This window comes from Peromyscus eremicus, chromosome 9 (genome assembly GCF_949786415.1).
Source record: "Peromyscus eremicus chromosome 9, PerEre_H2_v1, whole genome shotgun sequence".
Classification (NCBI taxonomy): Eukaryota; Metazoa; Chordata; class Mammalia; order Rodentia; family Cricetidae; genus Peromyscus; species Peromyscus eremicus.
In genome coordinates this window covers 1,127,952-1,141,286 of record NC_081425.1, presented here as the reverse complement: position 1 = coordinate 1,141,286, position 13,335 = coordinate 1,127,952, and the positions used below count along the sequence as shown (strand labels likewise).

At 34.2% G+C, this 13,335-nt stretch overlaps 1 protein-coding gene across 2 annotated transcripts in view; it reads right to left on the bottom strand.

Moving 5' to 3' along the window:
- The window catches only part of Nalcn (sodium leak channel, non-selective), a 298,952-nt gene extending 286,354 nt beyond the window's left edge, over positions 1–12,598 (bottom strand). For both annotated transcript variants that reach the window (XM_059274302.1, XM_059274303.1), the window contains exons 1-5: positions 12,483–12,598; positions 8,963–9,145; positions 4,701–4,784; positions 3,121–3,260; positions 2,901–3,029 (exon numbers count right to left, since the gene is read on the bottom strand). In XM_059274302.1, coding sequence (XP_059130285.1) covers positions 2,901–3,029; positions 3,121–3,260; positions 4,701–4,784; positions 8,963–9,145; positions 12,483–12,590 — 644 coding nt within the window. In that variant the 5' untranslated portion in view covers positions 12,591–12,598. The remainder of the gene's footprint in view (positions 1–2,900; positions 3,030–3,120; positions 3,261–4,700; positions 4,785–8,962; positions 9,146–12,482) is intronic.
- Positions 12,599–13,335: the final 737 nt, after the last annotated feature.

The following is a 13,335-nucleotide window of genomic DNA, read 5'->3' as shown; positions in this document are numbered from 1 at the left end:
TTCACCAAACTTAACTCAGAAACAGTTAGAAATGTGTAACTATAGAAAGGTCAGTTCATCAGAAAGACAAAGACTCTTTGTGTTCATTCACTTAATTAGATTTTCAAGTTAGAGAAAGAAAAAAAGCTGACAGAGCTAAAAGAGAAAAAGGAAATTCCTGTCATATTAATAAAACATGGTGGTGCTATTTCAGTTTGATAAAAAGACTGGAACATCACCAGCTAACTTGACCAAAGCATCAATAAAATTATATGCAAAAATTGAGAATTCTCTAATTTTCATGCAATGTCACCTATTCAGACTGTATATCACTCCTCAAAATGATCCTTAATAAAACTCTTGTAGGGATTTTTATCTAATTTTAATAGAATAAAATTACATAGCAACATAAATTATTGTTTTTGAAAATTCTCTCACTCAAAACATACTTCTTACACAACCTCAGGTCAAGAAAGATGGCACAAGAAAAATAAAAAAAACCCACATTTGGATTAAACAATGAGTGAAATGCAAAATATCAAAATTTGAAGATGTACTTAGAGAGGAACTCTGAAGGAAGGGTATGTCATTAAGACCTTGTATTTAAAAAGAGAAATTCTTAAAGTCAGTGACATGTTTCATCTGAAGAAACAAGAGAAAGAGAAGTCTAGAAAACCAACTGTGGCAAGAAAGAGTGGAAAGATAAGAGAATTAAAAAACCAGGAAAGCAAATAATAGCAGAGATCATTAAAGAAGTCACACAGCTTCTTGCATATGAGAGAAAAGATGCATAAACTAGAAAGTGGGCCCTAAAGGAAATAAAACTAAAATCACTAATATGGGGATTGAGACATGACTAGTTCTAACAGATCCAACAACTATTAAAAGGATACCCAGGAAGTATTTTATAAACATTAGTCCAGTGTTACAAGCTACAAAAATAAGTAGGTCTGTGGAAAACAAAATTTGGCACACCCTACAGAAAAATCAAATATTAATATGTTGGTTATATTTAACTCATAATATGGAAGTCTCCTCACCACTGCCCACACCACCACAATAAACCAAACTTCAGACTCAGAGAATTTCATTCATGAATTTACAAAAAAGAAAGAAAGGAGTCTATTAATCTCATATTCATCATACTGTATGGGCCACACTAGTTTGATTCCATGGGTTATAAATTAATGGAGTATGGGAAGTTGGGAGGGTGATGAGTTTAGAGGGGCAGCTGGCAGGCAAGAGTGGGGGTGGATATGTATAAAATTTTCAAAGAATAAATAAAAGTATTTAAAAATAAAGTAGGAAAAAATATTTCCCATTTTATATGTGAAGACAGTATTTCCTGAAAACTAGTAATGTTTCTCATGAGCAAAGATATAATAATGAGTTCCATAAGTATATATTATATATAATATGCTTATATATAATTACATACAAGCTTTTCCATGTCAACAAAGACTCCATAAAAGTGGTTAAATAAAAGATGAATAGAATTGTGATAGTGGAGAAAATAATATATTCAGAAGACCAAACTTTATTTATAAAATGGGAGGGAGAACTGAGTAGAACTAATTACCCCAGGCTGTCGTCCAATATCCACAGGCATACCATGGTGTATACATAGCACCACACTCACACATATAAATAAGAAATAAGAATAAAAACATGAGCATATTTGCTAAGAGGTTTTTGATATTTAACATATAATCAGTGAAAATACATGAAGTTTTTGCAAATTACTGTGTCCATTTTAATTTTGAAAGCTCTGTATATGCTTTCAGAAGACAATCTGTATACAAGTCACAGAGGAATGACCTGAGCAATTTATGTAAGCTCAGAAAAAATACTGAAATTGAATCAATTCTATCATTATTTATATAATATAATTATATGCATATGTAAATATTCACATGGATTCATTTAGCTCTTCATCTTCTTTTCACTTATACAAAAAATCTTTTATGAAAAATACTCTCCAAATAATAAAAAATCACAAGTATTATAAAAGCTGCAATATTTTTAAAATCCTAGCTATTTGCAAATAGATTTTTTAATACAAATGAGTCTCCCTTAAAGTTTAAAAAAGTGCTGTAAATTCATATTCTACAATTCCAATTGAGATTTTTCTTAAATATAATTTGCAAGTCTTTTGTTTGTAAACAGATCAATCCCCGCTTAAAGATATGAATGGGAGGTATAAAATCAATTTCTGCCCTACATTGTACACTTACAACTATTGAACATCTGTGGACTGAACTTGGAATCCCAAACTCTGATGCCCAGCCCACACCAGGGCTGTCATGTATGTCCAGGGGCTGGCAATCAGTTCTGCTCCTTCCTCCAGTCGTAGTGACGGTTGCTATGCACGAGATCAGGCCCTATGACACCATCAGTCACTATGTTACTCACATGTTTTACCTGAATCACCAGTCCTGTAATACATGGATGCAACAGATAACTATCCTTTTTCTAGAAATTTGCTGAAATCAGCCAGGAAACTGCTTTTAGGAACAGATGACCACTGGTATTAATTATAAGAATGAGGGTTTTATTTTCCCTAACAATCTAACACCATGGATATCTTCCAAAGTTTTGTAAGCTCACTCCCCATGTGGCTACTCTCAGGAAGATTTGTCTTTGTTTCTTTCCCACCACGTTATACTTTTTTGATCAAGCTTGTTGTAAACTTTTGGCTCAAATTTGGACAAAACAATGCTAAGTTGGCAAAGAATAAAGAATACAAAATTCCAAAAACTCTGATTTTAAAGTATTTGACAATTTAACACACACACACACACACACACACACACACACACACACACACACACAAAGTGCAGAAATGTCCTTTTTAATCACCTGGATTTAAAGTGTGGCTAAGTGTGGTGATGTAAGATTTGTGTTACAGCTAAGAAACTTACCCCGGCTTTGTGTCATTCACAACACAGTGGTAAGTAAATGTTCCAAACATTTGAACTCCTAAAATTCCATACAGAAGAAGGAAAAAAAGGAGGAAAATTGAAACACTCCAAATTTGTTCTCCTGACCGCCTAGGGAAAAGAGAAAAGTTAGATAAGATATATTAAATACCCCCCCCCGAAATTCCATAAATATTCCTCTTAATGTATGCACCAAGCTTACTTTAAAATATTTGTAATTCTGGTCCTTGGCAGTTCAAATCGGAAATAAATCCTGAAAGCGCGGATCATAATAAGTGGCCGTGGGATCCGCAGCATGCCCCAAGGTGACATCTGATCAACTATGTCAGCTATTTCAAACACCTACAGATGAAGAAATGCACAAGCTTAGACTCCCCTTAGTGTTGCTTATTGCAGTGGAATGGTTAGTAACACAAGAATGTGCATCCTGTACCTACACTGTATTTCACCAAGAATCACATCTCAACACTATAGCTACCCTAAGAGAAACAAATACATAAACTAGTGAAAGTGCCCTAAATCTCCACTTTCTAGTTCTTCAAGCCATAGTTCTTTTTTAATCATAAAATAAAATGCCAACCGTTGAGCTGTTTCTCACTTATAGTGTCTTTGACTATCTAGAAAACAAAAGAATAGGGAAAATATTAAAATATTATTAAAATATGGAAAATGACCACTTACTTCCTAGCAGAAGCAAAATAATCACAAAAATCTGTTCACCTAACATACAATAGTTTATTAAATGTAAAGGACACATGAGTATGAGAGGTGAAATCAGGTCACAGAAGAGGTGCACTTCATAAAAATGAGGAAGGACAGCTAATCAACAGCCACCATGAAGAGTTGGAGAGATGAAATGCACATTTGTACTCTGAATTTTTATTATTAATTAATTAATTGTGTGTATGTTTATGTGTGCATACACATGTGTGACAGTGCATAGGTAAGTGCCAGACACAACCTGAAGGAGTCAGTTCTCTCCTTCCACCATGTAAATATCAGGGATCTAACTCAGGAAGTCAAGCTTGGTGGAAAGTGCCTTTAGCTGATGAACCATCTCATCAAAGCCTGTTCTGAATTTTTTAAACAAAGACGGGAAGAATAGGGATCTGACTTACAATATTATACTAAAAGCTAACAACAATGCATTGATCACTTAATTTTTGTTATAAAGGTAAATCTCGTGTTGGTTTCTCAGTAAAAAAAAATCAAATCAGAACTAGAGAACATAGTAACTGTACTTAAATGTAAAATCATGCCTGAAAGAATCTGAGACTGAATTATACTATTTCCTAGTAAAATGCTCTGTAAAAGCTTCTTATACACACTTTCTATTTATTAAAATAAAGCATTTATATTTGTAATGCTGTTGATGTTGTCTAATATCTATCTCAATATTAATAGTTTCATCTGTTTTTAGTGAGGATTTAGTCCAGAACTTAGAATTTACCAAATTCAACTTTTGATTTAAAAAATTAGATATCTCACTTCAAATCTTTTATTACATTTCATTGACAATATGTTTATAGTTGTTTCATGAGGAAAAACTACCTTTAATATTGATTTTAATTTTTGTGAAGAACTCACAATTGTAATCAACAATAATTTAAATGTTACAAGTAGAGTTTTCTATCCATGAACATGTAAAATAAACAATATATGAAATATAAGAAACACAACTACATTTGAAATATATTCTTCAATGTTTCTAGATAAATTTTGAATGAAATCTAATGCTCACTTTTAAAAACATCTCTTTGCGATTTAAACATATTTAATTACCTGTAACACAAGGGAAACCCAAAGGCAAAAGACCATGAATCCATCAAAAACACACCAACGATCCTTCACATAGGAGCTATCACCCTGAAAATAAATTCCACATGGGTTGTCAGGCAAAATGAATTTATATATGTATATTAATTCTGTGATTGGAATAGTCAAAGTTAATTCAGTACAAACCATTTACAATTTTCATATCACAATAAAACAGAACTTCAAAAAGAATATTTTTAGCACTTTAAAATAGCAATTTTTTAAAGCAAATAATTGACGAGATGGGATTTTGCAGAATTCTGAATTCAGGATGTTAAAAAGAAAGTATCTATTTGTTCTCTTAGCCTCACAAACCTAACATGTAGTAACAGAGGGCAACTAATCTTATCAAGTCCTAAGGCAGCTTGTCCCCTAAGGCCCAGAGCATGCTATAGGCAATGAGGCCTTTAAAACTGCTTGACCACCCACTGCTAGTAGGAAAGATAACCAGGCAGTAACAGTGAGAAAATTTCCTTAATTTGCAAAAAAAAGATATATTGACTTTAATTGGGAAGTTATGGTCAAAGAAAATGAAGATTTATTGCTTTCATTACTAACAGGGATTCTATCCTGAGGTCAGAATGTGTATTCCAATGAAATGGGATTTGAAACGAGAATTTCCCTCTGAAATAACAAAGTGTCAACAAAAATGGAGGGCAGACACTACCTGGGCTTTTGGGCAGAAATCATCATGCTTGTCAAGGAGGATATGAGTTATTTAAGACCTGTCAGTCAGTTTGTATAAAGGTAAACAGTTGAAGGCTGCCAATCAATTATTCAGTGTAAGAAAGTATCTAAAAGTGCCTTGCAAATACTTAACAAGCAGAAACACCAAATGCATTTAGAGGGATATATTTTGTAGTCAGAAATGATAAGCGATGGTAGCTTCATGAGCGTGTGGATTGTTGTACTAGCTTCCCAGGGTCATTCTGTTAGTATATCTTAGCATTGTTAATTATTGCTCCAACAGTGTTCAGTAGATGCATGCTTATTATTATTATTATTATTATTATTATTATTATTATATTTTTATTTATTTATTTTGTTTTTGGAGACAGGTTTTTTTTCTGTGTGTAGCCCTGGCTGTCCTGGAACTCACTCTGTAAAAACCGTCTGGCCTCAAACTCACAGAGATTCGCCTGCTTCTGCCTCCCAAGTGACAGGATTATAGGAATGCCACCACCTGGTTGATGCATTCTACTTTTATCTAGATATATTGCCAGATAAGAAACAGACAACTGAGATTCATTTGAGGAATTCAGATTACAATACATGGGATGATCTTCAGTACCTCAAATATACATCATTTCGATTGGTTGGCTTTTCCTTTAGAGATTTAGTCAACAGGAATACTTCTGAAGAGAGGCAATTAAAAACCTTCTCAAATACAAATTAGATCCTGTTATTCATGGATGAAAATCCCTCACTGGTCTTCACTGACCACAGCAGGAACTCTCGGGTCATGCTGAGCCCTACCAGAGGCCATCTGACTCTACAAATCCTTGCCAGCTTCTGTCTGAGCACAGCCTATCTGTCACTTCCAACTCCTCAGGCCTCTTCTAAGTACTAGCTGCTCCGTGTGTGTGTGTGTGTGTGTGTGTGTGTGTGTGTGTGTGTGTGTGTGTGTGTGTTCCTTTTCTCCCTCCGCTATGCCCTCTAAATACCACACTTCTTTATCTTTCAATTTTCCTTTTCTTTCTCCAAGAGCCTTTTGATATCCTACAAGCATATTTTTCAGTTTCTATCTCTATGTGTATGTTTCTAAATATGTAAATACATCTTGCTCAGTCTATATAATGTTACTTGTATGTACCTGTTTTTAGGGCTGGCCATTTAAAAGAAAGCAAGGAGGGGTATATGGGAGGGTTTGGAGGGAGGGGAGGGAAGGGGAAATGTTGTAATTACAGTATAATTTCAAAAAGTAAAATAAATAATAAAAAATTAAAAATGAAACAGATATTCATAACATCACTCTACATGTGTAGACAAACAAGTATCAGCCCTGTAAGTGAACAAAGGCACCATCCTTTTGCAAGTTGTGAGTGAGAACTGAGAGGCAATGGCATACTGCTGGCAAGTGAATTAAATAGGAAGAGTTTTTAGCAGACAGCTACTAATTAACATTTTTAAAACTTTCACAATTTAATTGAAGATAGCAAAGCAATTCACTTGAGAAATATGGGGTCTTCCAAGACATCTCTGTGGACAGATATATTTTTATTTTGATGTTTTTATCCCTAAAAATGTCTGTATTTGTCATGCAACTGTAAAAACAAGACAAATTCACAAACATAAAACTACAAAACAATAAAATTTAAATTAGTAACATAAATTTATTGTGACAGGTAACCTTTTTGATAACATCGAACTTCATTAAAACTTTCATTTTACAATCAAGAATGGAATGTCAAACCCAACTTGTTGTCTTTTATAATATGAATGCTGAAGAATTGTGTGGTACCAAATAATGAAGCTATAGTTTGGAACTAACATCAGAAAATCAGCAATTAGCATCACTCACTTAACTGCTACACTCTAATGATTAAGAATCAAGATAATGAAAAATACTTAAACTTTGGTTTAGGACAATCAGATCTCAGATTTAACAGAAACTTCAGCTAGCATTCAAACACAAGTTTTAATGAGCTGTGATGTTCTGACTACTTCAAGATAATATTAGCAATGCAGAGTAATTAAAGTTGACACTACATGTGCATCTACTCTAATTATTCCTAATTAAAAGCAGAAATACACTTATCTGGTTTTCATTTTTAATTTGTCATTTCTTATAGATTGAAATCAGAAAAATAGTTTTTGAGTTTAGCAAACAGTTAAATCAAATACAATATATAAACCTGTGTGAGTCCTGATTCTGAGAAAGCAACTTAAAGATATTTATAACAATCAAGGGAATATGAACATCAACTGGTAGTTAACCTATTTTACAAATTACTGTTAATTTCGCCTTATACAATGATGATGTTTTTGGGAAGCAAATGAAAAAATTATCAGCACTGCAAAGGAAGTTATTTCTGAAGTGAGTTAGAAGCTCAGATTTTCTTTAAAATGAAATATAGCTGTTCAATTATTGATCTTCATGCAGGCTATGATTCATAATTTTATAATAAAACATTAGAAATGCACACCACAATTTATTGACTATCATGATTCTCCATTAAGGACAGTGCCACAATGCATGATGGATAAAGAAAAGTGAAGAGAAGAGAGTGACAGCCAACTCTGTGTCAAGAATCATTTTATTAAGGACTCCCAGTCCTTGCATGGGGTCTCACATGCCCCGGAACCTCCCCAGTATGTAGGAGACAGACTTTGAGTCAATATGTCATTTGTCAAGCCTTAAAGCCCACACTATACCACTCTCTCCAAATGGGACAATGTAAGCTACTCCTGGAACAGCATCTTTTCATATTCCTAATCTCTGAACAGGTTAGTGCTATAGAACCAAGATCTTGTGGCAAAAAAGTCTCTCTTTTCTTTTTTTTTTTTTAACTTTTATTAAAAGTGTAATTTATTTGTATTTCCCGAGGGTACCAATCAGATGTACATATTCTTTTCCTTGCAGTTCCCAGGATTCTATATCTCCTAATTCCTCTTTTTATCCTTTTATATGTTCAAAACATCCAGGTTTATGAAAGCCAGCTAAATGCCATCATGCTCTGATTATATCATGTGACATTTATCTTGTGTTCAGTACATCAACAAATATTAAAGTGCCTTCTCAAGAGTCCATAGCCATTATAGGCCATGGCTTTAGCTCTAGATGGCACAATACACTCAACCCTAGACTCATGAAACATATACTTAAAGCAACTAGCTCCTTTGCAGATATCCTAAGGCTTTGTATCTTATAAAATGCAATTAAGTTTAAAAATATTTTTTTCTTTATTAAGATTTTTTTTATTCATTTTACATACCAACCACAGATCCCCCTCATCTCTCCTCCCACTCCCTCTCCAGCCTTCCCCCTCAAGGAACCCTCTCCCCCATTCCCTACTCTGAAAAAGTAAGTCCTACCATGGGGAGTCAGCAAAGCCTGGTACATTCAGTTAAGTATTTCTACCAATATTTGGAGTCATGCTCTTTAAAAATTTCAATCTCAATAATATAAAAATGCACTGTATTTGGACATTCATATGAAAGTATTACCGAGTTGATTAAAATATTCAATGTTCTTTGTTCATTAACTTAAATGACAAGAAAACTCTCACCTTGACAATACCCCGGATGTGCATTTTTGCTATCATCTCTGCAGTATAGAGAAACATCAATAAAGTGTCCAAGGTGAAGGTCACATACTGAAGAGGAGGATAGTGCTCGAAGGTCATGGGTGTGTTCATGCACACTGAGATGACGCTGATGATGGCACAGATGCGAAGCAGAGAGTGTACCCACTGCAACAAAGGCCAAAGCTACTTTGTGACACTATGAACTGAGACCTTTGACTCGTCTTAGAAAGCACACTATTTGAAAGACATAACACTTTGGTTCAAATAGATCACTAGTGCAGAGGAGAAGAAGAAGGGAACATCTGCTGAGTTCATAAGGCACATTCAATATTTTCACACATTTTATAATGCTTATTTCTCAAAGCAGCTCATTTTCCACATGAACATACCAAGGTTCTGAAAAGATTATGAAACATTCCTGTGATTATACATTAATAGGCGTTAAACCCAAGGTTAATTTGAAGGCAATCAGACCACTCTGTGGGAAATTCTCATTCTCTACATAATATAGCAACTCACCCTCAGTGAACTTGGGTGTGACTTTTCTTTCTTTTGTCTCCATGAAGCTCCCAGAATTAGCAGCCATGTCCTATTTACTAATACTTCTTCAGCATCTTAAACAATGGTCTATCATAGCAGATCATAAATTATTTTTAAAATGGATTTGATATAGAACACTCCTATACAGGTTTTTTAAAAAATACATCACATATAATCTCCCTTCATAAAAGACATTTCTGGGCCACTGAGATCCCTTTTGCCATACAAGCCTGGTTGGTGATTTGTGTTCAATCTCTGGACCCTATTGTTGAAGGATATAATAAACTCAAAAAGCTGTTTTCTGACACACCCCACACACACTACGTATGCACACACACACAAATAAAAATAAATTTTAAAAATTCAAAAATCATTTCTAAAATAATCATTGCAGAAAAAAGATAATGAATGAGGCTGTCTCTTTTCAGAGAAAACATTTTGTACATTTATCCTACAATTTCTTTTAAAATTAAATTTCTGCAATTATAGACACACATTGATGTACTGTCTAAAGATTTAAATTAACCCTAAAATAAGAAGAAAGAAATAAAAACAAATGGGTATATATTTAATGTACTCACATATAATCTTTCATTTTAAAAGTAATGCCTAGGATGAAAAGGATTACTTGTATACACATGCTAAACTCACAGAGTATTGCTACTGGATTACTCAGTGCACAATTTTTAAACATAATTAGTGTCATTTATTGACTATATTTTGGATATACATATGAGTGTATCTGTGTGTGTGTGTCATTATATTAATCATTAATTTTATACTCCTGTTTCAGGGGTATAGTTTGATAATAGAGGGATCATGCATCTCTATAAACTAGCAAGCCTTAAGCTGAAAATTAAGAATGACTGACAGAACTTTGAGAAGACTGAAACTCTTGTACGTTGATGAGTAGAGTCTAATATTTTCCCAAGCATAACAATATTTATATAAAAACATAGTGAAAACAGAAGACACATATACTTCATTGTATTTTAAGAGTTGATGTACTGAAGTTTTCAAATATGAAATTTGACAAACCCTCCAATAAATGTCAGAATGTAAATTCAACCCTATCCGGACTCCTCCAATATAAATAATCTAATTACCAGGAGATTTGAAAGATGGGCTATTTTACAACAAATAGGCTTTGAGCTTGAAGAATTATAATTAATCATTAGTAATTTTAGTCAGAGACTCTGGGGTTACACCTATAATTCCATCTTTCAAAGTTCTTAGAAAGTTTTTAATGGACTAGACATAAAGAGAATGTTAGTGAGAGGTTTATTTTCTAGTCAGTTTAGTTCCCTAAATATGAACACATGAACAGAAGACCTACTATGCATCTAGAAATGCTTGTGTCTTGGAATATATATATATATATATATATATATATATATATATATATATATATATATAGGCTAATATATATATATTAGCCAATATAGTAAGCAAGATATTATACATGACATATGTAGTTGCATCTCAATACCTGTCCCCACATCAGAAGCTCAAATATGAGGGGGCCTGGGTACATTCTACAAATGGGCAATGTTTATGCATTGCTTACATATATTCTCTGATATAGGTTAAATCATTTTAGGATGATTCATAATACTTAAATTTATTTAAAATCCTATTATACCAATCTGTTTCTGAAAGAATAAGAAAGAAAAATACATACATGTTCATTACAGATGCAAGTTTCATTCAAATATTTTGACTCTGTGGTTGGCCAAAATTGGGTACAGAACAGAGGGACAAATGTCTCTGTGATTGTCTATATGTCACTTATATTTATAGACAAATCTAAAATTGGATAAGTGAAGAGAAGTTCATTCGATCTATTTGAGGAAGTGGCAAATGAGGAAGATGTAAAATCCAAATAGACCTAGTGGACAAGGAGGATTTAACTTACCAACAGAAATGAGATGGGACCTTGAAGATCAGAGCACATGAGCAAAAGATACCAATACTGATAAGCTAGACAGTATAGGAAAGCAGAAGACTCCAGTAGATGATGTAGAGACACAGGAAAGGGGTGGTCACTGGCCAGGAGAGAGCCTGCTCACAAAGAGCTCTCCATATAATGCCAACACATTTTAATTTATAGTGGGAGTCCTAAGGATGTTTCAACAGTTATAAAGCAGAAGGATAATGTCAACAGAGAGTGCAATATACAAAGACCTGTGAGCAGGCTATGGAAGTCTTCCAGGAGCAGGCTAGTAAAACTCAAGGGGAAGCCAGCCTGACTACCTTTGTCCTGCTTAGGGGAGGAGCAAGCATTGAGAGTGCCTCAGCTTAATTTGTTTCATTACTTCAGCACTTACAACTATGAGTTTAAGAAGGAAGTCTCTCCTACTTTGCTGTATGGAACTGAATTCCCAAGACTTAAGAGTGAACTTCCTGGCTCAGTCCCAACCACTATACCTTCTAACATGCAGTGATGTATGGCATAATAATTCTTTCTCTCATGCTCAACATGCATGAACTTGTGAGATACTAGGCACATGTTCTGTCACAAGATTTGAATCAACATAAAGGCTATTCAGAAATGGACAGTGTCTTGCAACCTTTTCCACCTAAGTAAATTACTGTTGAACATGCTATTTTTTTAAAAAAAGCATATGGATAGGAGTAGTAGCTCATCTTGGGTCAGCCTGGGAGTGGAATTATCTCTACACTGTGTGATTTGAGGACAATGTATCCAGAGCAGAGAGGAGACCAGAAGGCACAGTACAGACCTCTTACACTGTTTGTATCTTCCTATGTGAGGAATTCATAGCAACACCTCATCCTTTCAATTTGAATCTTTTCCAACCCAACCACCAGACTCCAAGACTCATTCACTTTCCACTGTAGCTAAACCATAGTTCAAACCTAAAAGTACATGAGTTTTGAATGTATGAATGAAATTTCTCTTATATCAGCATGTGCTTTTCCGAAATTCAGAAAGATGACTTACTGGCTTATTAATCCAAAGTATGTCAGCATTGTCTGACAGAGATTCATCAGGACCAAAGTCAGTAACTGGCTGAGCTTCCACCCTGGAGCTTTGTTTCCTTTTGAGCATGTTGAAGTTAGCTTTGGAAGGCAAATACAAAACCAAAGTCTGGAAAAAGGAACAGAGAAAGCTTTATTAGCCACCTAACCTACCTCTTTTCCTATCAAAAGCATTGAGTCCTTCATACATGAGTAGTACACTGGGAGATCATAAATGTGCCCGAAGGTACTGTATATAACAAACGCACATATCTAGACACAGAAAAAGAATGAGATAAAATTGATATTGATAAAATCCAATTTTTTCCTTTCAATCCAAAAGATTACCTTATTAATTTCAAAAACAGTTTAGAGACAGCTTGTGTAAAACAGCTGGAACAAAATTACTTATCTCATAGGGAACACAGATTATTAGAAAATTCTTTGCTCTGTGGAGCTTCTACCAGCCAACAGGGATTTCTTCTATCATTTTAATATGTCATTCACATGCATGTCCTGTTCCAAGCATAATCCTAAGATGATTTCTCATTTTGTCCTCCTCAGAAAGGATGAAGGGCACAGAGAATAGGGAGAGAAGCTCCAGCAGTTGGAGGCCTTTTCTGTTATTTTTAATCAGTAACCATCTAAAGTTTTCTTGCTCTTCTAAAGTCAGTTCTTTATCAACTGCACCTGAAGATGAGATGCTGGATTGTCACCTGTTTCCACAATTCCACATTATCTACAACCTATTATACATGTCACCTCCTTATGGACATTGCTGCTAATTTCTAAAGTTAGCAGCCATTGAAGAAGGGACTACTATATTTCAAATGACA